At 37.6% G+C, this 27280-nt stretch overlaps 5 protein-coding genes and 1 pseudogene across 6 annotated transcripts; 2 read left to right on the plus strand and 4 right to left on the minus strand.

The window, feature by feature from the left end:
* Positions 1 to 8033: 8033 nt before the first annotated feature.
* On the minus strand, positions 8034 to 10528 carry LOC106353643 (L-ascorbate oxidase homolog). The gene is made up of 8 exons (XM_013793417.3): positions 10311 to 10528; positions 10100 to 10209; positions 9751 to 10021; positions 9544 to 9643; positions 9104 to 9449; positions 8656 to 9021; positions 8493 to 8571; positions 8034 to 8413 (listed from the first exon to the last, which is right to left on the minus strand). Exons 1-8 carry the CDS (start codon positions 10461 to 10463, stop codon positions 8213 to 8215), a joined length of 1626 nt encoding a protein of 541 aa, XP_013648871.2. The 5' UTR covers positions 10464 to 10528; the 3' UTR covers positions 8034 to 8212.
* A 1350-nt stretch (positions 10529 to 11878) lies between these two features.
* LOC125608185 (pentatricopeptide repeat-containing protein At4g37170-like) lies at positions 11879 to 14136 on the minus strand. The gene has a single exon (XM_048778150.1). The coding sequence runs from the start codon at positions 14003 to 14005 to the stop codon at positions 11948 to 11950; it is 2058 nt and encodes a 685-aa protein (XP_048634107.1). The 5' UTR covers positions 14006 to 14136; the 3' UTR covers positions 11879 to 11947.
* A 3732-nt stretch (positions 14137 to 17868) lies between these two features.
* LOC106436674 (transcription factor HHO5) lies at positions 17869 to 19552 on the plus strand. Of its 2 annotated transcripts, XR_007339217.1 has the most exons (6): positions 17869 to 18182; positions 18250 to 18410; positions 18490 to 18748; positions 18840 to 18916; positions 19011 to 19370; positions 19442 to 19552. XR_007339217.1 is itself a non-coding variant. In XM_013877917.3 (5 exons), the coding sequence occupies exons 1-5, from the start codon at positions 17960 to 17962 to the stop codon at positions 19269 to 19271; spliced, it is 981 nt and encodes a 326-aa protein (XP_013733371.1). In that variant the 5' UTR covers positions 17869 to 17959; the 3' UTR covers positions 19272 to 19552. The 2 variants fall into 2 exon arrangements, 1 of the variants encoding a protein (XP_013733371.1); XM_013877917.3 differs by having other exon boundaries at positions 19011 to 19552.
* A 643-nt stretch (positions 19553 to 20195) lies between these two features.
* Positions 20196 to 21832, minus strand: LOC106353619 (annotated as a pseudogene).
* Positions 21833 to 22216: 384 nt separating this feature from the next.
* LOC106435763 (thioredoxin-like protein HCF164, chloroplastic) lies at positions 22217 to 23731 on the minus strand. The gene is made up of 4 exons (XM_013877033.3): positions 23471 to 23731; positions 23185 to 23397; positions 23008 to 23111; positions 22217 to 22608 (listed from the first exon to the last, which is right to left on the minus strand). Exons 1-4 carry the CDS (start codon positions 23627 to 23629, stop codon positions 22326 to 22328), a joined length of 759 nt encoding a protein of 252 aa, XP_013732487.1. The 5' UTR covers positions 23630 to 23731; the 3' UTR covers positions 22217 to 22325.
* Positions 23732 to 23866: 135 nt separating this feature from the next.
* On the plus strand, positions 23867 to 25899 carry LOC106434309 (nuclear autoantigenic sperm protein-like). Its single transcript, XM_048778164.1, has 6 exons — positions 23867 to 24199; positions 24301 to 24527; positions 24689 to 24886; positions 24961 to 25051; positions 25134 to 25347; positions 25417 to 25899. Exons 1-6 carry the CDS (start codon positions 23973 to 23975, stop codon positions 25729 to 25731), a joined length of 1272 nt encoding a protein of 423 aa, XP_048634121.1. The 5' UTR covers positions 23867 to 23972; the 3' UTR covers positions 25732 to 25899.
* Positions 25900 to 27280: the final 1381 nt, after the last annotated feature.

Below are 27280 nucleotides of genomic sequence, written 5' to 3' on the forward strand. Positions count from 1 at the left end.
TTATTTTCGTTCTTGGATCGATCGACCTCATTTGGATCCGAACACGAGATTGCTTACGGAAGAATACCAACAAGGTATAACCGAATTCATGGGGTTAGTTCACCGACAACCGGAAGCAAAAACAGGTATGTTAAGATGTCCTTGCTCTAATTGTAAAAATAAAAAAGTTATTAAAGAATGGGATGTTTGGACTCATTTATATTTGAGTGGGTTTACACGAAGTTACAAAATTTGGTATCATCATGGAGAAACTGATTATGAACTTGGTAGTACTAGCGAACCTCAGCCAGCGGTTAGATTAGAAGATCCAATTAGAACGGATGTAGATTACGGTGTAGGTACTGAGCAGATGGTAAATGATCATTTTAGAGGGGAAGATTTACCCAATGCCGAAGCTAGGAGATTTTATGATATGTTGGATGCTGGAAAGCAACCATTGTACGAAGGTTGCAGAGATGGTCATTCAGCTTTATCATCTGCTACAAGATTGATGGGCATTAAGACGGATTATAATTTGGCTGAAGACTGTGTGGATGCGATTGCTGATTATGTAAAAGGTATTCTACCCGAAGATAATGTAGCTCCTGGCTCATACTACGAGGTTCAGAAACTCGTAGCTGGTCTTGGTTTATCGTATCAGGTAATAGATGTATGCAGAGACAACTGCATGATTTATTGGAGGGCGGATGAACAGCGGGTTTCATGCAAATTTTGTGGGAAGCCTCGTTATAAAGATACGAGTGGAAGAGTTCCAGTACCATATAAAAGGATGTGGTATTTGCCTTTGACGGAAAGGTTGCAGAGGCTGTATCTGTCTGAACGCACAGCGCAACCAATGAGATGGCATGCGGAGCACTCAACAGATGGTGAGATCAGACATCCTTCAGATGCAAAAGCGTGGAAGCATTTCCAATCAAAGTATCCCGACTTTGCGTATGAGAGAAGAAATGTCTACCTTGGATTATGTACTGATGGTTTCAGCCCGTTTGGCAAGAGTGGAAGACAGTATTCTCTATGGCCAGTCATTCTTACACCATACAACCTACCCCCAAACTTGTGCTTGCGACGAGAGTTTTTGTTTCTCTCGATTCTCGTTCCCGGACCAGAGCATCCTAAGAGATCACTTGATGTGTTTCTTCAGCCACTAATATATGAGTTGCAACAACTATGGGCTCAAGGTGCTGAAACATACGATGTTTCGTATAAAGAAAACTTTCAAATGCGGGCAGTACTAATGTGGACAATAAGTGATTTTCCAGCATATGGTATGTTATCTGGATGGACAACGCATGGAAGGCTATCATGTCCATATTGTCAAGATAACACTGATGCTTTCCAACTAAAACACGGAAGGAAAACGTGTTGGTTTGACTGTCACAGGAGATTTCTACCACCAGATCATCCATATCGTAGAAGTAGGAATTTGTTTACGAAGAACAAGAGGGTGTTTGACAGTCCACCTCCGGAAATTCGTGGGAAAGATTTGAAGACACAACTTAGAGATTTTGGTGCAGAAAGGACGCCAGACGTCGGTGGACATGAGCATTTTCCGGTAGATGGTGTTGGAAACCTACATAACTGGCACAAAAAAAGTATTTTTTGGGATCTGCCATACTGGGAGGATCATCTACTAAGGCATAATTTAGATGTCATGCATATTGAGAAGAACTTTTTTGACAATCTCATGAACACGATCCTTAATGTTCAAGGTAAAACAAAGGATAATTTGAAGTCAAGACTGGATTTAGTCGATATATGTGCTCGTTCAGAACTTCATGTTGATGAGAGTGGTAGGGCTCCTTTTCCCATATACCGACTTGATGCAGCGGGAAAGGATGCGTTCTTTGATTGGATTTCAAACGATGTGGAATTTCCAGACGGTTACGCATCTAATTTGCGTAACTGTATCGACAGAAAGGAAGGAAAGTTTACTGGCTTGAAAAGCCATGATTGCCATGTAATGATGCAGCGCCTCCTTCCGTTTGCCTTCAAGGAACTATTACCACGAAATGTTCATGAAGCAATTGCAGGGATAAGTGGTTTCTTCCGCGATTTATGCACAAGATCAGTGACTCTTGAAGGTATTGAAAATTTGAAGACTAACATAGCTGTGATTCAGTGCAACCTTGAGAAGATATTTCCTCCCTCATTTTTTGATGTTATGGAGCATCTTGTTATTCACCTGGTAAGAGAATTGGAACTTGGTGGTCCTGTGCAGTATAGATGGATGTATCTGTATGAGCGGTATATGTTCCATTTGAAGAAGATGGTGAAAAATTTAAGTAGGGTGGAAGGGTCTATAGTCGCACAGATGATCAATGAAGAAACTTCAAACTTTGCCGAGTACTACTTTCCAGCAGAAGTTCAGACCAAAAACAGAAGACCTGCTCGGCATGATGATAGAGGCGAACGGGCAACATATCATTGGAAGGTTCCAGACATTTTCACAGACGTTGGACGACTTAGCGGAAAACCAAAGGACCGTCGACTTACTGATCAGGAGCGCAGTCATTTGCAAACATATTTACTCACCAACTGCGAAGATGTTCTTCAATATGAAAGGATTTTCATGGCAGAAAAGCGGTTAGAATATAGATACGCCACAGAGGACGAACTAGAAGAAATGAAGCAGAGAGAATTTGGTGGATGGATGTTTACTTATGTGAGTGATGGTTTGGCCAGAGGTGAAACATTTGACGATTGGATACGCGAGATGGTCGTTGGACCAAACTTTGTTGTGAAGTCATATCCGAGATTTTGTACTCGAGGATATGCATTCACAACTCAGAAGAGGAGACGTTCGAGTACGACTTACGATGCTGGTGTTTGTTCTGCATCAGGAGATGATGTATACTACGGACACATAAATGAGATTTTGGAAATCAAGTATTTGGGCATGGTTGGATTGCGCTGTACTGTTTTCTATTGTGACTGGCACGACAACACTCCAGATCGAGGTGTGAGAACAGATGCATTTGGTGTTACATCAGTAAATTCAAGACGGAAGCTGCAATATTATGATCCTTTCATTCTTGCTTCTCAGGCCGATCAGGTTTGTTATATCAAGTACCCCCGGGTAAGGAACAGAGATGATCCATGGGTTACTGTTACAAGACTCAACCCGAGAGGCCGAGTTCAGGGAAGTTCTGAGCTGGAAGACCCACTACAACCAAGCACATCCGGCAACTTAAGTGCAGCAGAAGATTTAGGTGGAGTTGGCCTTGTAGTCGATTTAACTGACTTCGGAGAAGAAGCCGCCGTTCACGTAGAGGATGAACCAGTGATTGGAGAGTTTCACCAAGATCCAGATTCAGATTCATCTGGTGATGACGACTCGGAAACAGACTAGCGTCGACCTTTTTTTTTTTTTTTTTTAAAGGAAAATTCCGAGGAAATTCCGAGGACAGATAGGTTTTCCTCGGAATTTCCTCGGAATAGATCTTCTCGATTGAAAACCCAAGAGTTCCTCGGAATTCCCTCGGAAAATTCCGAGGAAATTCCGAGGAACTCTTTATGTTCGTCGGCATTTCCTCGGAAAATTCCGAGGAAATTCCGAGGAGATGGGGATTTGATTATAGATTCTTTTTCCTCGGAATCTCCTCGGTATATTCCGAGGAAATGCTGACGAACATAAGGATTTCCTCGGAATCTCCTCGGTATATTCCGAGGAAATTCCGAGGAACTGGGGGTTTTAAATCGAAAACAACGTTTTACGGATTGAATAACACGTATATAACCTTCATTAAGTGTCATAACCAGATTATGATGTTTGGAACTATGAACTTTGGTGTTTTATCCAATAACAAACACTTTTACGATTGCATGAACGAAAACCACACAACATAAGAGAAACACTTATACACTTTAATAAATGGTAAAGGGAATACTTACAATTATTTTTGAAATTGTGTTATTTCATGGTTTATGATCATCTATACAAAGAATCCTCAATGGTATGCATTATAATTGTATAAGAAATGAAATACGGCGAAAATAATCGATGTTTTAAAACCCCAAACCCTGGTTCCTCAGAAATTCCTCGGAGATTACCGAGGGTATTCCGAGGAATCATTGTTCGTCGGAATATTTTCATTTAACCGGGTAAACCAAGCCGCCAAATATTTCGGGAAAATTGAATCAAAGAATTCCGAGGAAATTCCGACGGAAATATTAAATATTTCCGAGGAAATTCCGACGGATAGTTTCCGTCGGACGCCTCATAATATTAGGGCGAGCCCGATCTTCTTCCCCATTTCTCTCTTTCTCTCCGCGCCGCTGAGCCTCTCCTCTCGCGATTTCCGGCGACTCCACCGTTCTCTCTCGCGTTTTTCCGGCGAATCTCCCCTAATCCTCCCCCATAATCATGTAAGAACCCTATCCCACTCTTTTAGGTTAGATTTGTATGGTTTTTAAGTAGATTTGATGATTTTGGAATGAGATTTATAGATTTTGTTAGGGTGAATGGTAGATTTGTGTAAAATCGAGTTTGATTATGTATTTCACTTGATTTGAATTTTTTTTTTAGTTTTTATTAATTTTGTGGTTATAAAAATCGAATTTGAAATTATATATATATATTGAAAACGTTTTTTGTATATAAAATCTATTTTTTGCATTTTAAATTCATTTATATATTTATTAAACATTTTTAAAATCTATAAAACTTTTTTTAAGATTAAAAATCATTTATATAATATTTAAAAACATTTTTTTTGTATTTTATATGTAAAATATAAATTTCTATATTTATTAAACATTTTTAATATTATGAAAACTATTTTTGTAATTATTTAACATTTTAAACATTTTTAAAACTATTTTTCGTAATTATTATGTTTTTGGGATTTATTTAAACTATTTTTAAAATTTTTAAACTATTTTTTATTTATTAAAACTTTTTTTATTTAAACTGTTTTTTTTAATTAAAATTATTAGAACTAATTTTTAAATATGTTTTTTTTTAATTTACAGGTCTAATGATGATCAGATCCGGCCTCGCCAGCGTCGTAGCCGGGGTGGTATGGGGAGCCAGTCTCGGGGTTCTTCCAGCCATGTTCAGGATTCCGTTTCGCCCCACAGCTCATACCATACATCTCCCTCTCCATTACTCGCTCCTGCTGCTCCCGCTCCCGCTGCTGCACCCGCTCCTGGTCCCGCTGCTGCACCCGGTCCTCTGGGAGTGATGAGGGTTGCGGAGTTGGTTCGACAGCCCGGTCGTGACCATCTTCCCTATCTCACTGAGTATCCACATGGACATGGTCAAACATGGTAATTTAAACTTTTATTTTTTAAACTATTTTTTATTTAAACTATTTTTTTATTAATAATTTATTTTTTTATTAGGTTCAACCGATCCGGGAATGGGATCAGCGCATGGATCAACCGTATGATGTACTCGGCCCTCGACAGCGGACATCCGACTTTCACTCACTTCCCTGTCGAGAAGCAGCATCTGTGGTTTCAGCAGTTTGCGGTAAGTATTCTAATTTTTAAATTATATTTTTTATATTATTAAAACTATTTTTTGTAATTATTAAACTATTTTCTATATTTATTAGACATTTTAAATATTATTAAAACTTATTTTTGTAATTATTAAACTAATTTCTATATTTATTATATTTTTGTGCTTAAAAACTATTTTTAAACTATTTCAGCAAGAATTCAACTGGAATGCCGATGATACGCTCTCTATCTATCACCATTTTGTCCATAAAGTTATGGACAACTATGGGAAGCAGATGTACGAGTGGAAGAAGAAGTGGGAAGTAAACAAGGTAGTTTTTAATTTATTAACAATTTTTAATTTATTAAACTATTTTTAAAATTATTAAACTTTTTTTTTTAAATTAAAAGGTCCCAAAGTCGATGAACGACACGGTCTGGAAGGAGTTGTGTGCGCATTGGGATAAAGAAGAGACGAAAGAAACTTCTTCCACCAACTCCAACAACCGCAGGAGCGACCGTAAAGGAAAGGGCATCTACAAGCATAACTTGGGTGCTCAATCTATTGCCACTCTGGCGGATCGCATGGTAAGCTCAACCGCTTTTTCTTCAATTATTTAAGTTTCAGAATTTTATTTTTTTGCATTTTCAAATTTCTAATGTTTGTCTAATTTATTTTTTTTCAAGGCGGAAGAAAATGAAGGCCACCCAGTTGATGATCTCGCCCTTATGAAAAGGGCGTATACCAACAAGAAGACCGGCCAGATTGATGATGGTCTTGTGAGGGACGTGGTCGACCTGGTCCAAACTCAGGTGTATGACGAAGTGTCTCAGCTTCAAACCGATGATGACGATTCGACGGCCTCGACCAACTTGTCTCGGGTTCGAATCAACGAAATCGTTGAATCGGTAAGTTTTTTTTTTTTAAAGTTCAATTTAATTATTTCTTGATTTTTATTTTATCATCAATTTAAATTATCTAAACTTGGTTATTTATATTTCAGTCGGTTCCAAAGAAAAAGGGACGTTTGGTCGGTTTGGGTCGTCGCTCCCGGTCGGCTGCTCCTTCTTCTGCACCACATGCGTATGTTGATCCAGAAGTTCTTACGGCTCAGCTGAAGGACAAGGATGATCGGATATCTGCGTTGGAGACTCAGATGGCAGCTCAACAGGCGGGCTATGAGACCCAGAAGAGGCTGAACGAGCAGATGATGGAGATGATGAAGAGGATGTACCCGAACGAGACGTTCCCGAACATTCAAGACCCGTAGTTTTTTTTTTTTTCCAAAAACTCTGAATGTTTTATTTAAATTTGAATATTATCTACTATGTTTTATTTTATGTTTTATTCAATTTTAATTTTAAATTTTAAAAATTTTAATTTTTAAAAATAAAATTAATTTTAAAAAAAAATAAATTTTTTAAAAAAATAAATTTTTTCAAAATTCCGAGGGAATGGGGTTCCTCGGAAAATTCCGAGGAACTTTCTCCCCTCGGCAAATTCCGACGAACTTTAAGTTCCTCGGAATTTTCTGAGGGAAAAAGTTCCTCGGAATTTTCCGAGAAACTCCACTCCCTCGGAAAATTCCGAGGGAAGAAAGTTCCTCGGAAAAGTCCGAGGAACATTTGTTCCTCGGTATTTTCCGATAAACATTCCGAGGAATATTTCGTCGAAACTTCCGAGGATTAGACCATCGGAATTCCCTCGGTATTTTCCGAGGAACCTTCCGACGAACTTCGTGTCCTCGGAGTATCCTCGGAATTTTGTTTCCTCGGAATTCCGTCGGAAAATTCCGACGGAATTCCGAGGAATTATGAATTTCCGAGGAGTTATTTCCGAGGACTTTTTTCGTCGGTATGTCTTCGGAATAGCGTTATTCCGACGACATACCGACGATTTTTTCCCTCAGTATCCCGATGTTTTCTTGTAGTGGTAGGACCTCACTGGTTCCAACAAAAACAATATTTTTTTGTCTGTTATGACTCCACCCGGTTAATTATATTCACAAACCCAAGTTTTAGAATTATGTTAATCACTACCATTGACTTTGTTGAACTCAAATATTTACGAAAAGGTCTACTGAATTAATTGTTTGGTTATATATACTAAGAATCTTTGTGGAAGTTTTTTTGCTTGGTTTAGGCTTAGGTTATGCATGTTCTTTGTACATTTGATCAAATTGATTAATAAGGGGAGATTAATTTTTGTTATGTTCCTTCGCTCTCGTTTGCTGATTACGCGAGGACATAAAGTCAAACCAAAGCCTGTAGCAACAAAGTCGAATCCATTTTTAGAAGTCTTTTGTGTTTGATTGGTACTCAATGATGGAATGTGATACACTCATACACTGATGGTATCGCCAGAGAGGGGGGGGGGGGGGGGGGGGGGGGGGGGGGGGGGGGGGGGGGGGTATATCGCCAGAGGGGGGGGGGGGGGGGTGGATCTAGAACTAATTTATATTGAATACTAATGGAATTGTGCTATGATAATAAAATATGTTAATATTTTCTCAAAATATGATATAATTAAATATATATTTTATCAATTTTTAGATGCATGAACATTTCCGAAAAATATACAAATCATAAGACAGGAAAAAAGTCTTCCTTTGTATTTTGTCTGTTTATTGAAAAAATCAATGAGGTTTACGTATTGGTTACGTTTGTATTTTTTTCCTTATTCTCACTTTTGAAAAAAACACCCTTCATTTTGACCTAAGTAAACAAAGAAAAAAAACAATAATAGTATATGTGGAATATATCATATCTAACGAGGGCGTTTGGCTTGGCCGCAATAAAGAGCGTTAAGAGGTGGGTCAGCTTCAGTGTAGATAGACTTCTCATCGTTCCAAACGCGAACGTATAACTCTTGTCCTAAATATCTCCTCGACCATATCTGTGATCTTAAGTTCCACATTCCTTTGTTATCTAACGACACCAATATGCTTGTCCATGATAATGGATACACCTGCACACACACAATGATCATTAGATTCAATCATTTTATTTCATATCCCATTTTGAGATTTTTCAAAAAAAAAATTTACCTGAAAAGTGTGCCTTGCAACAGCATCAACCAAGTTGTAACGTTTCCTCATGGTCACATTCCATGTCCCTGACCCGTATCTGACAAAATAATAATCAATTTCGGTTTATGTTGCAAATAACCGGACCCGGTTTAAATAACAAAGGGCAAGGTAAGGTGCTTACCCAACCAGAAAGGCGCTAGTACCATCCATGTGCCAAGATTGAATTGATCTCTCGTCGTTTTGGAAAATAATTTCAACAAACTCGTGCAGCTCAACATCGAAAACTGATGTACCAAAATGAGCTGGTCCGATCGTAGGAGTGCTAAGCATTGTCTTGAAATCAAACACGCCCGAAATGTTGTACCAATCGGCAAGTTTCAACGGTGTTTCTGGATTGATGTATGATATCCGGTTTACCGTGTACCGAAGCTTCCCGTAGATCATCGTAGCCGCATTGGCTAGGATTAGAGTCCGGTTTATCGGTATTGTACCATAATGAAATGATCCTTGTGGGTTTGGTCTTGCAGCATTTGCCGTCAAATTCATCCTAAAATATATCATTAAATCAAATTAAACATAACCGGTTTTTACGGTTTGGTTTGCTTATGTTTGGTTTCCTATTATTGTACCTGATGGTTCTTGCTTGTTTCATGGACCAGTGGATATGGTAAGTTGGACCAACGGGAAGGGGACCAGAGACAGCGTTTTTGGAGCCTAGGTAACGAAGACTCGCGTTTGTGTTTAGTATAGGTTTAGTAAACCGGGTCGAAGCCACGATGTAATAGTCTCTCACTGAAGCTTTTAAAGTGACCAGGACGGTCACGGACTGACCAACGTGGACGTCAAGCGACTCATAGCTTTCCTGAAGAGTGTGAGCGCCTTCTACTTCAATGAGGCTCATTGTGTGGTCTTGAATTCTAAAGTTTATTGATGTTCCTATACCGACATTCGATACCCGAAACTTATATGTTTTGCCTGAAGATAGGTATAGCAAAAATTCATCAAAAACTACTACGAGACTATCCATGAAATATTACCAAAAAAAGAGGTTTTATGTGATGGGCATTACCTTGTTCACCAGTAAAGATTAAACCCTTAGAAACACCATTGATTAGAAGAGCATCAGGAAGAGGAAGTGCATAGCCTGCGTCAAGCCGCTTTCGCAAATCCTAACAATAGTTAGAAAAGCATTAGGCGTATACACATTGTAAGAAATGGCATGTGCACTCGTACATAACTTCTTGTTTGTTTTGTATTTTGTGTTTGGAATATGTACCTTGTGGCTCATTTTGAACCAGTCAGTGACGAGGAGGGTGAAGTCGCCATCTGGGGTAGGATAAGGAGTGGTAATAACGGATCTCTGGTTAATGTTGAGAGCACCAAAAGCACCACTGGCTCTGTGCATCGACGTGGAAGCGAAGTAAGTGTAAGTGCCGATTTGGTCTTTCAATTGAAACTGGTAAGTCCAGTTCGAGTTTGGTTGGATCGGACAGTTTGTTCCCAATACTCCGTCTTGCCACGATGTCCTCCTCTGCTTCACTCCATTCCTACACATATTTACAACATACCTATAAATATAATTATCCCCAAATAAAGTAGCTCAACTGGGTTATAAGAGCATTTACCAGGTGATGAGGAAAGGTTCGTCGAGCTTGTTGATGAGATTAACAACAATGTTGTTGTTTGTGACAGCTTCAATCGCTGGACCAGGGAACTGTCCATTGATAAGAATAACCTAAACACACCAAAATATAGAAAATACATCAATTAATGCCAATTTCTCTTAACAACGGTACTAAATCTAATGTATAAAAATCAAAGTCTATATATTTATACCTGTTGAGGAACACCTAAAGGAGATCTTGTTCCATAAGTAACAGTCCATGTATAGAACAGATATGGATCTTCTGCACTAACCAAAAGAGAGCCAAGCCAAAACAACAAGGTTCCTATGAATAATTTACATTGTAGGAGGCTGGTGGGTTTCATTTTTGCAAGGCAAATAGAAGCAAATCTTTTTTTTTTTGGTAAAATTATAGAAGCAAATCTTGATCTCTCAAGATTTCGATTTGTCTATGTTTTAAGGTTCGACGTAAGTCCAATCTTAAATACAATAAAAAGTCAGAGATACCAATTACGTGTTAGTAAGTTTGTCAGCGTGGACGACGTGAATCCCCATGCATCACACGGAAGCCTCCATAAGCTATTTTGCGGCGTACTTCATGCAAATGCTTGCCTTTAGAGAACTTTTACATTTTTAATGTACGTCATATAGATTTGAGATTAATTACAAGGGAAATGTACACTAGCATTTTCCTTAAATTGCCAAGTTTCTTTGTCGGCAAGAGTACATCTTCATTTTTATATTGTTTTCTCAAAAAAATAGCTAAGGATTTAGAGATACTTATGCTGACCTAATGTGATATTACGGATCGCATACAGCTAATACTATAATTATATATCAAAGCAAAAACTGCAACCAACAAAACGTAGATCGATGGAGAAGCGCCAATGTCGTAAGTATCGGAAAGCCGCTAAGATTTATTTGCTGTGATAACTTAAACCTCTGAAATGTTTTGTAGTAACAACGTTTGTTCAATTATATATAATCTAAAGTGAGTTGTTGAAGTGAATCAAGTACTATTGTTCCACTAGTAGATTGATACACACGAAAGCCAGGGCTCCACAGTAGGAGAAGGCTTGGTATAAGGATGAATACATATTCTTTTGGATATGTGTGTTTAGACATTTGACTTTGGGAATTGCAGATTAAAATTAAAGAAATATCTAACAACGTGTGCAAATGTAGATCTTGATCTCTGGTTAATTTGTCTTGTTTCCTCCAGCATCAAATGCTCAAAATAAAATAGGTTGACTTTTGATTTTGGTGTACGCAAATAGATTCTATAATACTATAGTTAAGAAAATCAACGAATCACCATCGCATAATTAAGTCCTCATACTAATTAAATCATAAAGAGTTGCTCAAGATATATATTCCATTGTGCATTAATTTTATTTGTAAAGAAAACAATATAATCACCTGAGGCAAGAGAAAGAAACTCTCACTACTTAATCACCCATGCATGGTTTCGTTACCAGCAAGTAAGCTCGCTTATACCATGTGAATCTAAGTATATCCTAGTGTATTTATACGACATAATATACTCAACTTGTACTTTAAATTAATACATGCATGTGTTTGTACGCTTCCTCACTCCTTTATCTTACGAAACTGACTAACAAATGTTATTGATGAACTCGACCTCTTTTTGGAATTAGGAAGTTTAATGCTTCTGTTCCTTAATCACATTAAAGCTGATTGTATGTACATTAAGCTGCAACAAAACATTAATCTTAAACATAACACTGTGTACAATTTCTCTTATAGCTTCTACAAATAATAAGCGTCTACAAAACATTAATCTTAAACATAATACAGTGTACAATTTCTCTGCTAATTAGTTATTTCGTTACCAATAGTCTCTACAAGAACAATGTCCATTTTCAAAGCAATGAAACCGAGCAGAGTCTCTCACCGTTATCTTCCTCTTTGTAATCTTAGATATAAACTTAATAGCACTGTGACAATCAACACAAGACCTCAAGTTCTTGAACACCTTAACCCCCGTTCCTTCCGGCGTCGACAGAATCGCAAACGCAACAGCGAGTTTCTCGCTATGGTACACAAGATTCTCTTCCTTCTGCTCATCTTCCACATCGTGCAACACAAGACTCGTAGCCGGAACGTACCCTTCTTCTTTCATCTTCTCCCTCAGCTCACCCAAGTACTCAACTATCTGCCCATGCATTAAATGCGAAGTATCCCCCGCTATAAACACGTGACGCTTACGTTTTACCTCGGTCCAGCTCGAACCGGGCGTTTTGGTGATTCCGGTTTGGTTCAATCTCTTTCTCATTCTTCCTTCCTCCTCCCATTTCCCTGCCGAAGCATAGATGTTAGCCATTGTGACATAAGTAGCTGGATTCTCCGGTTCTATCTCGAAGAGCTCTCGAGCCGCTTCCTCCGCTAGATCAACGTTCCCGTGAGTGCTGCACCCGCCGAGCACAGAAGCCCATAGATACTTACTCGGTTTCATCGGCATTTCACTGATAACGTCTTTCACCTCCTCGAATCTTCCGGACCGAGCTAGTAGATCAACAAGACAAGTGTAGTGATCATCTGTATGAGACAACCCATGCTTCTCTGTTATCGAATGGAAGTACTCGAGTCCCTTCTCGACCAAACCCGCATGAGTACAAGCGGAGAGGACGTTCACAAAGGTAATATGATCAGGTTTGGTCCCAGATTCAAGAAGCAAGTCGAAGTACTTCAAGGCCTTCTCAGGCTCCCCGTTCTGCGCATACCCGCCGATCAAAGAAGTCCAAGAAAACAAATCGGGTCTAGCACATCCATCAACAACGCGCTTCGCACTCTCCATGTTTCCGCATTTGGTGTACATATCCACAAGTGAGCTCGCCGCAAAGGAGTAAGGATCATAGCCAACTCTCGTCATGTATCCATGAACCTGCTTCCCAACCTCCTCTGTAGTGAGATCAGTGCAAGTGTTCAAAACTCCAGCAAAAGTATACTCATTAGCCTGTGTCCTAGAAACTACCAAGTCAGAGAACAAAGCAAACCCTTCTCGCCATCTACGCAACTTGAAGTATCTATCAATCATCGACGTCCACGAGACGACATCTTTGACAACTATCTTATCAAAGATTCGTCTCGCTTCATCAATACATCCGCATTTCCCATACATATCCATCAAAGAGCTCCAAAGAACCTCATCCGAATCCAAACCGGCTCTTACCACGTGCCCGTGAATCTCTCTCCCTCTACGGATACAAGCAATCTCAGCAGCAGCAGACACCGCGCTCGAAACCGTGAACACGTTAGCTTTTGAATCCCGTTCCTTCTGCATCAAGCTATACATCCTCAACGCCTCTTCAGGCTGATCTCTCTTACCATACGCGGTAACCATCGCCGTCCACGAGTAACTATCTCTCTCAGGCATTTCATCGAACACCTTCCTCGCTTCCTCGACCAACCCAGCCTCCGCGTAACCGTTAACCATCACGTTCCACGAACACACGTCTCTCTGCGGCATTTCGTCGAACACCTTCCGCGCGTCGACCAAACTCCCGCATTTCGCGTACATTCCCACCAGACGGTTGCAGATAACGACGCCGGGGACAAACCCGGAAGTCCTAATGTGTCGATGCACCTTCTTGCCTTCTTCAAGCGCGCGTCTTTGGGTGCAGATTTGGATGAGGTTGCAGTAAGTAGAAGCAGGTGGTGGGTTCTTTGCTCGACCCAGAAGCTGAACAGCTTCGATCAATAGCTTCTGCTCGCAGAGAACGTCAATGGCTTCACTAAATCTCTTACCTTTACATAATCGCTCGACGACACAAACGTCTTCTTGGTTCGAATTGAAGAACTTCTTCTCGGGGAATCGCTTCATTGAGGCGTAAGAAGATGACATGTTCACAAAAGTACTTAACTTTCTCGCAATCGTTTGATTCATCTTTCGCAAACGGTGGAATGTAATTGCAGACAACAACGGTGAAGTAAAGATCTCGTCGCCGGCAACATGACGGCAGCTTAAAAGAATTTAATACACCGATACGACTAAAAGGCTCCGTTGCCGGGCATCGAACCCGGGTCTCCTGGGTGAAAGCCAGATATTGTTGACTTTGACTATATGGTTAATATCAACACATAACTGTTTCTTTTACCCATTGAATCACTTTTTTTACTGTTTTTGTTATTAGACAGAAAAATGGAATTACTCTTTCTCTTTGTTCCTTTTGTTTTGTCAAGAGAAAACAGCATGTTCAGCTTTTTAGTTGTAGAGAATAAAAGAATCATTGAAACTACATGTATAAACCAACTAACACAACAATTTCTTAAGAAAAGTTGAGTGTGGTTGATTAAAACATATGTGAAATCATTCACAAAAATTTAGTCTTACTGGTGGATTCAATTCATTAATTCTCCCAACAAATATAACTTCAAATTTATGAGTTTTATAATTAATTTATAAGTTTTAATCGATTTATGGTGATCAAGGTGGTAAAGCCTTCATTTTAAGTTTTGTATTCTGAGATTTTCTTCAGTTATTTCATTCATGGTTGGTTAGTATTATTAACGTTTTAGGTAGACAAAATTAACTATTTTTTAAGTCCTACTGATTAGTATGGATTTCAGTTCAAGATTCTCAGTTGTTAAGAAAATTATATATTTTCTTAGATGTATATGGATTATTTTTATAAAAAAATTGGTAATGTATATGGATTTTAATCTGTAGGTTGTGGGATAGTTTAGGAATTATGATGTATGTATGGGACTTTGATAAGTCCCTTAGCATTTATAAAACAAAATTTACAGTATACCATCAAGTTATTCCTTCTATGATTGATGCCAAATGTTATAAATTTGAAGTTTGTGAAAGAGGATCTGGAATTATTAAAGAATAGTGGGGTTGTCTTTGCTTATTCACCAAAAGATATCATTGGATTCCCGCAGATAGAAACGACGAGAACCTTATCTTCAAATGAGATAGACAGGGCAAAAAGCCATCGTTTGTTAGAACTTTGTAAGAAAAAAAAATAAAAGGAATGGATTGAAAAAAACTAATACAAAAGGTTAAGGACACGTTTCGTGAACCCACAAAAGAGATTCTAATTAATGGTATCACAATCTCGACGTCCTTATACAACTCGAGACGTTTCCTGTGAAAAATCTTAGATTAGTTGGACACATGTCCTGCAATAGTTGGCTACAAATAGCCCTTTTTTTATGTCCGTCCGTTAGATTCCTTGTGGTTAGACATATTACATGCATGCTATGGTGTGTTCCGGAATATTTTCTTTTGGTTATAGGAACATTATTTCGAAAAGTTAAATGCTAGTATTAAACTGGTAGATATTCGTGTATGGCTATTGGCTAGTAAGAAAAAGCGTCGAAAAAGTTGGTTTGCGTCGTGGGATCTTTTCATTTTACATTGGATTATGCGAAAGATCCTTTTTGTTCATTGCTAATTGGCTAGTGTTCTTGTGTTTTGGAATATTTACATCACCTTTTTTCTTCTAAAAGTCCCAACTATTATAAAGATATGAATTCACGTACGTAAGTTTTTATTAGTAACAAGCACAGTGGATGAATACTTAATTTTGCTAAGTCTCCGTCATTTTTCTAAAAATATATCTCCAAAATGTCTTTATTTATAAGCTTAATGGAAAGAATCAAAGAACAGAAGAAATGACCTCATTTTCGCTTATTTTTAATCAATAGCAAAATAAATTTATATTATTCCTCAGTTTCTTACTTATGCCTGCATGTTTTTAATTTTTCAAAATATATGATCGTGTAGTGTTACTAGGACCATCTCCGATAGCACTCTATTTTTTTTCAGTATTTTTTTTAATTTGAATAAAAATGACATTTTTCTATATTTTATTTTATAATATAGAATCAACTATTTGAACAAAAAATACTATATAATAGAATTATACTATTTTAAAAGAAAAAATAATATATATGTTTGGGTTGGAGATGTTCTAATGAAAACGACTATAGTTATTTGCATAGTATCGACTATTGTGACACTATGATACAATTTCGTTTGAAGAAACAGCATCCATACTAAAATGTATAACTTGTTTATGCCTACCCAAATAAAATGCTAAAGAAAAGCACCATCAAGTTTATAGTACTAAATACTATGGTTACGTGATATCTTTAGACTATAGCTCAATGTGAATGTAAATGGACATTGCGTATAGTTAAAAAGACTATGCCGAGTTCTTTTGACCACTTTACTTTTCTTGCACCAATATGTGTCGGTTTTTAACATATTGTTTGGTATAATCCTCGTTTCAATAATAACGATAAAACGAAACAAAAGGTTTTCGTATAAACTAAAATGGATATATTATACCAAATATTATTTATAAGGTTGTTGAACAAAAAAAAAAAAAAGGTTGTTGACTTATGTAGCATAGTTATATAATATATATAGTGGTGCAAATTGCAAAGCACGAATCTATGTATCATCCTACTTATATAGTGCGTTTGTCAATTTAAGAAAAATCGTCTGAACAGAAGTGCTGATTTAGTCTAAAATATTATATAATGAACGTTTATATTCCATTAAATCGTGTTTCAGTATAAAGCCATGTTGAGATGGAAATGAGTACGAACTTAATTAAGTTCTATGTTCAATATATAGTTCATGTTCAATCAAATTTGCGTTGAACAGACTTTTATATTATCAATACTTAGTGTAGCATTTGGCTGACTATAACTCTAAATCTTAGAATGCATGTAAAATGTGAAACATTTGGTTGATAATTTCTTTTTTTTTTCAGATGTTTTCACATTCCTTTGTTTTTTCTTTGTGACGACTATATAATAAATGTTTTCAAACTGCAAATAGAAATTCCAAAATAATCATATGTTACTTTTACATTTTTAATTAAAAAACAAATTACTATTACATATTTACATAATTTGAACAATCAAAAGCGATGTTTATATTTTATTATAAATATATAAACGTAAATTCAAACATAGACGGTCAAACTCATTTTGCTAAATCAAACACAAAACATAAATGATAGATACAAACCTAATAAAAACGGATGATCATTATATAAAACATAGTAGATTTAGTATATACGAAACTCCTTGTTCCACAAGAAAAACCCAAAAAAGAAAGATCTCACACATTCAAGATATGTCCAAATAATTTATTACCATTTTAACTAATAATAATAATAATAAATAAAAATATATATATTATATAATTTCATATTTCTAACTTCAAATTTTGATTAAAAATGATAAGTATCCACCATCTTGTTACAAAAACTGAACTTATGTCAACACATAAACTTCTATAATTTTCAACATTTATAAATATATACAGTAACTGATATATATATATATATATATATATATATATTAATTTAGAAAACATATGTTCAGTGGAAGAACCTCAACCATCGTTTGTGCATAAAATAGTATAGAACTATTCATTCTTTCAAAATACCACATTTCTTTTTCTAATCTAGAAAATCTAAAAACATTAAATACATGATAAAGAATATGAGAATCTTGATTGAATGGCAAGCACTAATACCAAAAACAATAACAAGTTTCCCAAAAATGGATATTGTGTATTTTTACAAAGTAAAGAAAAAAAGGAAACAAATCAAATAAAAATAAGCAAGAGAATAAAAATATAGAATAAGTGAGTGTAACGATTCGCCGCGTGTGTACGGGCATTACAAAAAGATTCTTTGTTCCAATCTAATTAAACCAAATTTACACAAACACCCTCGAGATTCCACTTAATTACAGCGGCTGCGGTTCACCGCGTCCTTCATCTTCTTCCCCCAATACCTTTCTTCCTTCTTCTTTATAAATAAACGTCTCTCGTAGCTTTCTTTGATATATTATTGTTCTTTTTTTTGCGATGGTTCAGACAGATACAGATAAGATGGGTCTTAATTTGAATCTATCGATGTACTCTCTAGCAAAACCCTTGTCTCAATTTCTAGACGAAGTGTCTAGGATCAAAGATTATGACTCGAAGCTGTCTGAAATCGATGGGTATGTCGGAAAATTAGAGGAAGAGAGGAAAAAGATCGATGTTTTTAGACGGGAGCTACCTCTATGCATGCTCCTATTGAACGAAGGTATTATTCTAAATTATTTTCATCGATTTGTGTTTTTGATATTGAAGAAATGGGTTTCTATGTGTAGCTATTGAGACGTTAAAGGAAGAGGCTTCATCATCAGTGATGATGGCATCAGATGGTAAATTAGATGTGGGTGAAGGGGCAAAAGTGGAAAGTGATAATAAGAAGAACTGGATGAGCTCTGCCCAGTTATGGATCTCAAATCCTAACTCCCAATTGCAATCGGTAAGATGAAAAAGAAAAAAAAAACAAACCTTTTGATGTTCTGTTTTGTGGTCTTTAACCTTTGATCATTTGTGAACAGACAAACGAAAAAGAAGATCGGTCTGTGACTCATAGGCCTAATCAGAGAGGGGCATTTACGCCATTTAACCTTCCTCCGCCACCACCACCTCCTCTAACACTCAGGACTCCACCATCAGAGATACTTATGGATTATAATCATCAGTTCAACAAACCTATGCAGAGCCTTCACAGTCAGAAGAAAGAGCAGAGAAGGAGATGGTCACAGGAACTTCACCGTAAATTTGTGGATGCTCTTCACAGCCTTGGAGGGTCACAAGGTTAGACCTTAAACCTTAAAAAAGAAGCCAACTTTGTTGTTGAATTTTGTACTGAGAATATGTTTGTTTATGTTTGTTGATGTGAGACCAGTGGCAACACCAAAGCAGATTAGAGATATGATGAAGGTTGATGGTTTAACCAATGATGAAGTCAAGAGCCATTTACAAGTATAAAAAGCTCTCATCTTTTTTGAACCCAATTACAGACTTTGATGTGTAGATAAATGATCTGACATGTGTGGAAAATTAAAATCAATTGCAGAAATATAGAATGCATATCCGTAAGCATCCGCTGCATCCAGCAGCAAAGACGTTGTCATCATCGGATCAGGCTGTTTTGTTAGATAAAGAAACACAAAGCTTGATAAGTTTGACGAGATCGGATTCACCACAAAGTCCGCTTGTTGATGGATGTTTGTTCAATAATAATGGTCATAGCTCAGAGGATGAAGAGAAATCTGATGGACGTAGCTGGAAAAGCGAGTCGAATAAGAAAAGACAAGCGTTGGATCTTGAGCTTTGAAGACCGATCATAATACTATGTTGTTATATGCTCAAAAACTTGAAAAAGTTTGCTCGGGAGTTTTGTAGATGTGAAACATGAGAGAGGGGGAATATAGATAGAGAGCTCAAGATCAGGTTTGTGTTAGTTTTTTTTTTCTACTTCATAAGAAAGTAAAACTCATAAATCAAAGATTTTGTTCTTTTTTGTTGTTGTCTGGATGTATAAGTCCTTTTCTTGTTTTACCGTCGGTAAGAAGGTAAACAACAACCTTGTCGGTGTAAAGACATGGTTTTCTTCAATCTACCTAATATGAGAATGATTATGGAAAAAGAAAAAAAGAATCTTTTATTGTCAAAAAGACAAAAATCGTAGGATAAAGATAAGATTTGTTTGGGTCTTAAAATTGACAACAAGATAACGATTTGAGATTTTTTTTTCTTTGTTGAAGTATTGAGATAGAAAGAAGGGAAAATTGTTTTTTAGAACAAAAAAATAGAAAACATTGTCCTAATAGGATAATCCCAACCTATAATTGTCCCATTAAGCTAATGTTATTATTCTAATAGAACTCAAGTATATACATCTGTTTGTCTACAAATAGTACAATACATTGAGTATAACTCATATAAAGTTGTATAAAATAAGATAACTCATGAACGCATATCGATATTTATAATAGTTAAATATAATTTTAAGCTCTAAGTAAAATTATACCTTACATTTATAAAACTAAACAGAAAACTATTTTAAATAATATTAAACATAATAATTCATATTTTATTATGTTTAAAAATAATCGGTGAAATAAAGATCATTTGATTGACAACCGAAAAAGCCAGCCTGATTCTTCTCACATATGATACAGCTGCTGCAGGTTCTTGCTGTTCGGTCACAATGAACAAAAGATGGTGCAGGCAACAGTTAGAATAAACAGAAACATGTGTGTACAACTAAAGAAATCAGAAATTTTCCAACCGTATAAGCATAGTGTCTTTCCTTATACAAACAGAGAACACAGTAGCAAGACAAGTTGAAAGAAATCTAGTGCACAATACACAAGTATATTCAAATACAAGTAAAGAGTTGTGAAACTAGAATAACAAAAATAAAGAAGGAACAAGAAAACCATCAACGGATTCGAGTCACTAAAGATAACAAAAACAAGTTTGCTGGATAAATATATTGATAAAAAAGTAAAATCCCCAGAGTTTAGTTTAGTTTAGTTTATCAAGCAGCTCTTGCACATCAACAAAACACATTTTTATAAAAAAGCAATACTATCATTGTGTTGGGGTGAGAAAGAGACGCAACACATGCCTGTGAGTCCATGACGGCTCCAGAACTCTTCAGTATCAGCGACTCCGTGGATCCTGACTCTTCTCGTGCTCTTCGTGCTCTTCGTGTCTGTGTTGAAGTAGAAAACATAGAAGGGCTGGGCACGGTGTTGGAGATTTGTTGGGGAGAAAATGATTTCACCAGCCTTGTTGGTTCCTTGGGAAATCATACGCTGACTCCTCCGGAAAGCGAAGGGAAGAGACAAGGGAAGCTGAAATGATTGTCTGGACCACTCATGTTTGGTCACATCCTCCAGTATCCAAAGATCAAAACGGTCGAAAGAAGAACCAGTTCTCAAACAGTTTGTTGGTACAAGGACAGCTAGCTTCCCTTTGTATTCTATCAATGATGTATAAACCTTCCAAACCAGGACCTCCTTAGGCGTAGTGATAAAACTTAGTATCCTCTCGTTTCTTACATCAAAACAGACAAACACAGGAGTAGGAGGAGTCTCTGCTTCATTTGGAACTGGAACAGAAGCAGCATAATACATGAAACCATTGATGCTTAGTCCCACAGTCATAGGGCGATAATACGGGGAGGTAACTCGGCTACGAGATACTACTCCTCCTCGTCCAAGTGTTATAACCTCGTGCACCATGACACTAGGGTTATGATCATAGTTAGATGTCACCTGGGTCAATGCTTTGAAATTGATCACCAACAGGATCGTATCCCAAGCATGTGCCCGTTGCCTTGCAGGGAAAGGTAATGACTTGCCCCGTGCTAGGATTACATACAATGAACGTTGTCACATCGTTACAAGCGAGAAAGCCATGGACGGAAGAATACTTGTAGCCGCCGCAACCAATGAAGAAGAAGAAGAAGACGAAGTTGCCTCCTCCTCTCCCGACAAGATGAACAGACGCTTAGGATCACCAGATACACCGTTCGTGAGAGCGACTACAAAACGGGATGGCTTCTTCGCAGCGTAGTAAGAAGCGACGAATCTTTGGCTTCGGATAAGGGAAGACCAAGTCTTGGACACGCATAGGAACTTCATAAGAGACTTTCCAGGCAATCTACTCAGTGTCTCCACCTCCATATCGTAAGGGAGGAAGACATGTAGCTTCTTACGTGGGCGGCTCTTGTCGCTTGGAGGTTCCTTGCGTTTCATCATGGACGAAAACCCTTAAATTTTGACTCGATTGATAGATGATCTTAGATCGATATATAAAGACAAAGAAGTTTCCTTTTCGGAGTTCAGACACAACCTAGTTTAATAGACTAACTTCCTTTTTTTTTTTAATAAAAAATAAAAATAAAAATAAAAATAAAAATAAAAAAAGACAAGAAGCCATCTTTGATGATCATCCCTTTCTGATAAACTTGAAACCTTTTGTTCTGTCATCTCTGTCTAGTGACGATGTCAGCAGCTCGCTTAGTGCCTTCTTCCGTCATCTACTCATGGAATCATCAACCTTTTCTCCTAAACCAAACAGTTGGAGGCTTGGAGCTCCTCACCAGGTGAAATAGTTTCGATTTTGTTATATGGGTCGATGGCGAATTTAAAGTTAAAAATGATTAGAAATAAATTATGGAATATTAGATGGTCTATTCAAATATTTGGATTCTGAAGTAGATTTAATTTAAAAATAATAATCTTAAAATTAGTGATAGATTGTGCAGTATTATAACCAAACCAAACATATCAAACATTTAGTTACAATTGATCAAAATATGAACCATTGCTACTTCTTTTGTGCACTATAATGATTATGATGTCTCTGTCTCTTTCTATCCATGGCTTAAGGGATCAGTGACCTGATGCACCTTACGGGCCTCGGCGCTACTGTACTGTCCCACGGCACGAGCATGCGGAATTGATTGCTTCCCGGCTGCAAGTGCGTTGACATTCTCGACTAGATACTGTCTCGGGAGCCTCCCAACCACATTACCTTCCTCGTTGCCTTGTCTATCGAGGAATGCGAAATGAGGAATGCCTTCAACACCGAACTCATCCAGCTCCTGCTCCCATTTCGTGTTGTCCACATTTAGCATCACAAAGTTAACCTTGTCCCTACAAAACACACAATGAAACTTAAACAAAGCACATAGACAAAAGGGCCTATAAAATGTTAAACTAACTCGAACTTAATGGTTAGCTCTGCAACTATATTAAACAACGAGACAAGAGTGGGTCTACTCTGCAATGAGAAACTTGAAAAGCTCTAGCTTGTTGTTCATTAGCTTCTACTAGCCAAATACATTCCTAGAGAAGTTCCTTAATCCATTAAACCAATGCAACACAAGATTTGGGTCTATTCTACAACAGGTATCTATAACTTGGTCTTCTTCATTCCCCAACAAGTTTCCTAATCCACTGAACTAACACAGGATCAAAACAAGTACTTCTGCAACTAGAAAGCTCTAGCTTGTTGTTCATCTATATATGGAGGTTTCATAAAAGAGTATTTACTTGTATTGCTGCTCGATTTTGTAAACATCAGGGGCAAGTTCTCTACAAACCTCACACCAATCTGCATAGAACTCAACCACTGTCGGCTTCCCATTCGACAAAGCCTATAACCAATTCATTTTGAAGAATTCATTCATTAATCATTCGAATAAAGTTTAACTAGACAAAGAGTCCAACCTCCTCGTAAGGCAACGCTGAAGCGGTTAAATCCTTCAAAGAGATCCCAAAATCAAGCCTTGTCGATAGAAACAAGGCCAAAGCTGCAACTACAGAAGCAACAGCGACTCTTCTATTAACATCCCTGTTCGGAGACTCAGGAAACCCAGAAGAAGCTTCCTTCGAGGCAGGTGAAGTTTCACTAGTTGAGCTATCATCTACTACCAATTTCTCCTGAATCACAAAAAGAAGATTACTTTAGCTAAATTCACCATCGACCCATTTAACAAAATCGAAACTTTCTCACCTGGGGTTCGGAAGATTCTGGGGTTGCTTGGCAACGAAGAGCACGAACTCGATAAGGAGCTACTGTTTGAGCTAGGAGAAAAGGTTGAAACTTTCGGTTGATTCCGTGAGTAGATGATGGAAGGCGGCTTAACGAGAACACTAAGCGAGCTGCTGCCATCGAGTGAGACAGAGATTACGAACACACACACAAAAGGTTTCGACTTTACAAGCCGATGATGGCTTCTGTGTCGAAAAGCTATTAGCAACCACACATATTAAAAATATGCAAAACGACTCGCTGTTCCCGTTAAAACGCATAAACCATCATGATGTCAAAAAGAGTTCGAAACGACACGCATTTCTCATTAAAATGCATAAAACATCACGGTGTCAAAAATAGTAATGTTCTTCTTCCTCGATCAACATTTCTAGAAGAAAGGGTTTTAGGGTACACTTCCTCTTTCTCCAACGTTCTCGTTGATTTCGAACTTACCCAGAAACCCAATTCTCAAGCTTGAGCCATGGCTGAAGAAAAAGCACCAGCTTCGGCATCGGAACTCGAGCAAACTCTAGATCCTAATCAAACCTCGATCGAAGCCACTGAATCCACCTGCAACAACAACAACGCGGCAGAGAGTGAGACGACGCTTGAGTTCGCAGATGAGCTGACCGAGAAAGGCTCCGTCTTTTTGAAAGAGAGTGACTTTGCGGAAGCTGTCGATTGTTTCAGCCGTGCCCTCGAGATCAGGTTATTCTTCATTTAAAGTTTCGATTTTTATTTTTATTTTTGGGTGTTTTTGATTTGAGAATGTGAGTAATAGATCTATGTTACTTTGGTTATGTGTTCAGGGTTGAACATTTTGGTGAGCTTGCGTCTGAGTGTGTTAAGGCGTATTACAGATATGGATCTGCTCTTCTGGAGAAGGCTCAGGCTGAAGCTGATCCTCTTGGTATCAACATGCCTAAGAAAGAAGCTGAAGCTCGGCAAGAGTCTACTGCAAATGGTGAGTCTGTCGCTGCTTCTGTTGTGTCTAGTGATCCGGAGAAGCAAGGGAGCTCAAGCGGTGGCCAAGAAGGTATATAGACTTGTGCTTGCACCTCCATTCACCTTTAAGCTTATGGATTGAGATTCAAATGAGTCGTTTTGTTATATGTTGTAACAGACTTTTAGATTATAGTGTTTGTCTTGTTGATTTCAAATTGGTGTGTAATGTATTAAGGATTGTGTCTGTATTAGGTTCTGATGGTAAAGAGGATGGTGAAGATTGTCAAGACGATGACTTATCTGACGCTGATGCTGATGAAGATGAGTCTGATTTGGATATGGCATGGAAAATGCTCGACATCGCAAGGGCTATTACTGACAAACACTCAACTGATACAATGGAGAAAGTCGATATTCTCTGTGCCCTTGCTGAAATTTCCCTCGAGAGAGGTTCAATTTCCTTCTCAAATCACCTCAGTAATGTCCCATTTTCTCATTAATGATAGGTTATTTAACAAATGCAGAGGACATTGAGTCTTCTTTGAGTGACTACAAGAAAGCTTTGTCCATCTTAGAGCGATTGGTTGAACCAGACAGTCGACACATAGCCGAACTGTATCCTTCACTATATTGTTTTTTTATTCTTCTTCTGTGCATTGTGTTGTTTGATTACATGAACTTAACTTAAACATTTCAGAAACTTCCGCATATGCATATGTCTAGAGACTGGATGTCAAACTAAGGAAGCAATACCTTATTGTCAGAAGGCTGTGTTAATCTGCAAAGCTCGGATGGAGAGGCTCAGTAACGAGGTCAAGGGTTCATCTGGATCAGCAACTTCCTCAGCTGTCTCTGAGAAAGAAGCTGAGATCAGAACCTTATCTGGTCTCGCAGAGGATCTAGAAAAGAAGGCAAGTGGAGCTTAACCATCGTTTGACATTAAAAAACTCATACTAATGTCAACTTTTGTTTTGCTGCAGCTTGAGGATTTGAGACAACAAGCAGATAACCCAAAGCAACTTCTTGCTGAGCTAATGGGCATGGCATCCGCCAAGGCTGTTGCTACTGCTGCCGGTGAAATGAGCTCTTCTCAGATGGGGAATACGAATACCGGGAAGGACTTAGAGTCTCCTACAGTCTCAACCGCTCAAACAGGTTCAGGAGTGGGAGGGGCATCATCTGGTGTTACTCATTTGGGTGTTGTTGGAAGAGGAGTGAAGCGAGTTTTGTTGAATGCAGAATCAAGTCCATCGAAGAAACAAGCTCCTGAGTCTTCTGACAAAGCTGATGTGTAACTCTTCTTGAATTGAAAAACAAAACTTATTATTACTACTGAATGTTTAACAGAAGAAACAGAGAAAAACGTTTTGTTACCTCCTCACGAATCCCTTAAAGACTAAATGTTCAAGTTCTGTATTGTAATTTGAGTTCGATTAATCGTTTTAGTCCTTTTTTTTGGCTTACTATTATTGTTAATCAATCTATTTGTTCTCTCTGTGCCTGTAAATGTTATGTGTTGATTCCAGATCATTAGTACATGTGGAAAGCCATCATTTTGTGGTATAGCTGTTTTCACTTTTGGTTTTAATCACAAGCTAATTATTGTGACTAAAAGGACTAATTATTAGTGATTAAGATAATCACATTTCTAGATCTTGATAATTGCTTGTAACAGCAAAGATGGTTTTTGGTTGAGAAATAAGAACAAAATCCATAATTAAGCAAAACCATTATGCATTTTATGAGCCTTTGACCCCATTGTTGTCACATCTACTTCTGTCTGTCCACCTCTGTCTGAAAAAACAGATGACCCTTTCCTCTGTTTCTTACTTTTGTCTTCCACCAAAGTTCAACTCTGACAGAAGCATGTAAGAATGACAAGGAATAGAAGAGATAACAAAGTCTCAGTTCATGGAAGTGGTCAGAACGGCGTCGGTTGGAACCATCCCAAGCATTGGTCTACGTCTTGGACAGGTTCTGTTCTCTTCTGCCTCACTTCTTTTCATGTGCTTCAACGATGACGACGACTTCTACGCTTACACTGCCTTCTGGTAAAAAAATAAGTTAGAAAATATTTACATTTTAAACTGTAAAGACATGTTTTGAAGAGACTTGTAACTCTTGTGGAGCAGTTATTTAGTTACAGTGATGGGTTTAGTAACACCGTGGAGCGTTACGTTAGCCCTACTTGAAGCTTACTCCATCATCGTTCAAAAACTTCCTTTGCAAGCAACAGTTTTATCTGTCATCGTCTCTGGAGACTTGGTAAGTTCTCTATACTTCCCTATGTGTAGGTAGAATCTAAGCTACATTCATCTACAAATGTAAGACGCAAACAAAAGGAGATTAACATAATTAGTTCATTTGATTAGAAACGTATGTTTTAAATGAACCAAATATTTTGAAAAGGTCCAAATAAATCAATTGTGGATACTGGCTAGTAATATACATAGTGGATATACGATTATATCTTGATTGGTTGCTATCAAAATACAATCTAAGAACCTTTGGTATTGCAACACATTTCACAACTTTTCATTAGCTTTTCTGCAATAACTTATCCCACTATAAATGTCTGTAGTGGACCATATGAGAAAAAGATGGATGTCCAAACCGCATTAGCCACTGAAAGGATAAAGCTTTATCTATACACCAACTTAGAGGCAACTTCTATAATAAAATTTATCTATTTTTGGAGAAAATATAGAGAGACATAGCCGTGGGTTGAAAGATGGTCTTAGACTCTTTTTTTTTTTGGTAATCGACTTTGTGGTGCAATCTCAAACTAATAAAAGCATTAATAGTATACGTTGTTGAAATTATCATATTTATATTATTAAACTG

The sequence above is a fragment of the Brassica napus genome, chromosome A1 (assembly GCF_020379485.1).
Source record: "Brassica napus cultivar Da-Ae chromosome A1, Da-Ae, whole genome shotgun sequence".
In the NCBI taxonomy this organism is placed as follows: Eukaryota; Viridiplantae; Streptophyta; class Magnoliopsida; order Brassicales; family Brassicaceae; genus Brassica; species Brassica napus.

Bases quoted from the DNA above. Each gene is read 5' to 3' on its own strand.
- LOC106353643 (XM_013793417.3), bottom strand. From the start codon at position 10,463: ATGAAACCCACCAGCCTCCTACAATGTAAATTATTCATAGGAACCTTG. The intron at 10,022-10,099 runs GTAAATGCTCTT...AAATATGTGTAG, and splicing joins GAACCTTTCCTCATCACCTG to GAATGGAGTGAAGCAGAGGA. The intron at 9,022-9,103 runs GTACAATAATAG...GATATATTTTAG, and splicing joins AAACAAGCAAGAACCATCAG to GATGAATTTGACGGCAAATG.
- LOC125608185 (XM_048778150.1), bottom strand. From the start codon at position 14,005: ATGAATCAAACGATTGCGAGAAAGTTAAGTACTTTTGTGAACATGTCA.
- LOC106436674 (XM_013877917.3), top strand. From the start codon at position 17,960: ATGGTTCAGACAGATACAGATAAGATGGGTCTTAATTTGAATCTATCG. The intron at 18,183-18,249 runs GTATTATTCTAA...TTCTATGTGTAG, and splicing joins CATGCTCCTATTGAACGAAG to CTATTGAGACGTTAAAGGAA. The intron at 18,917-19,010 runs GTATAAAAAGCT...AATCAATTGCAG, and splicing joins AAGTCAAGAGCCATTTACAA to AAATATAGAATGCATATCCG.
- LOC106435763 (XM_013877033.3), bottom strand. From the start codon at position 23,629: ATGGCAGCAGCTCGCTTAGTGTTCTCGTTAAGCCGCCTTCCATCATCT. The intron at 23,112-23,184 runs GTTGGACTCTTT...AATTGGTTATAG, and splicing joins CAGCGTTGCCTTACGAGGAG to GCTTTGTCGAATGGGAAGCC. The intron at 22,609-23,007 runs GTAAATACTCTT...TGTGTTTTGTAG, and splicing joins AAAATCGAGCAGCAATACAA to GGACAAGGTTAACTTTGTGA.
- LOC106434309 (XM_048778164.1), top strand. From the start codon at position 23,973: ATGGCTGAAGAAAAAGCACCAGCTTCGGCATCGGAACTCGAGCAAACT. The intron at 24,528-24,688 runs GTATATAGACTT...TGTCTGTATTAG, and splicing joins CTCAAGCGGTGGCCAAGAAG to GTTCTGATGGTAAAGAGGAT. The intron at 25,348-25,416 runs GCAAGTGGAGCT...GTTTTGCTGCAG, and splicing joins CAGAGGATCTAGAAAAGAAG to CTTGAGGATTTGAGACAACA.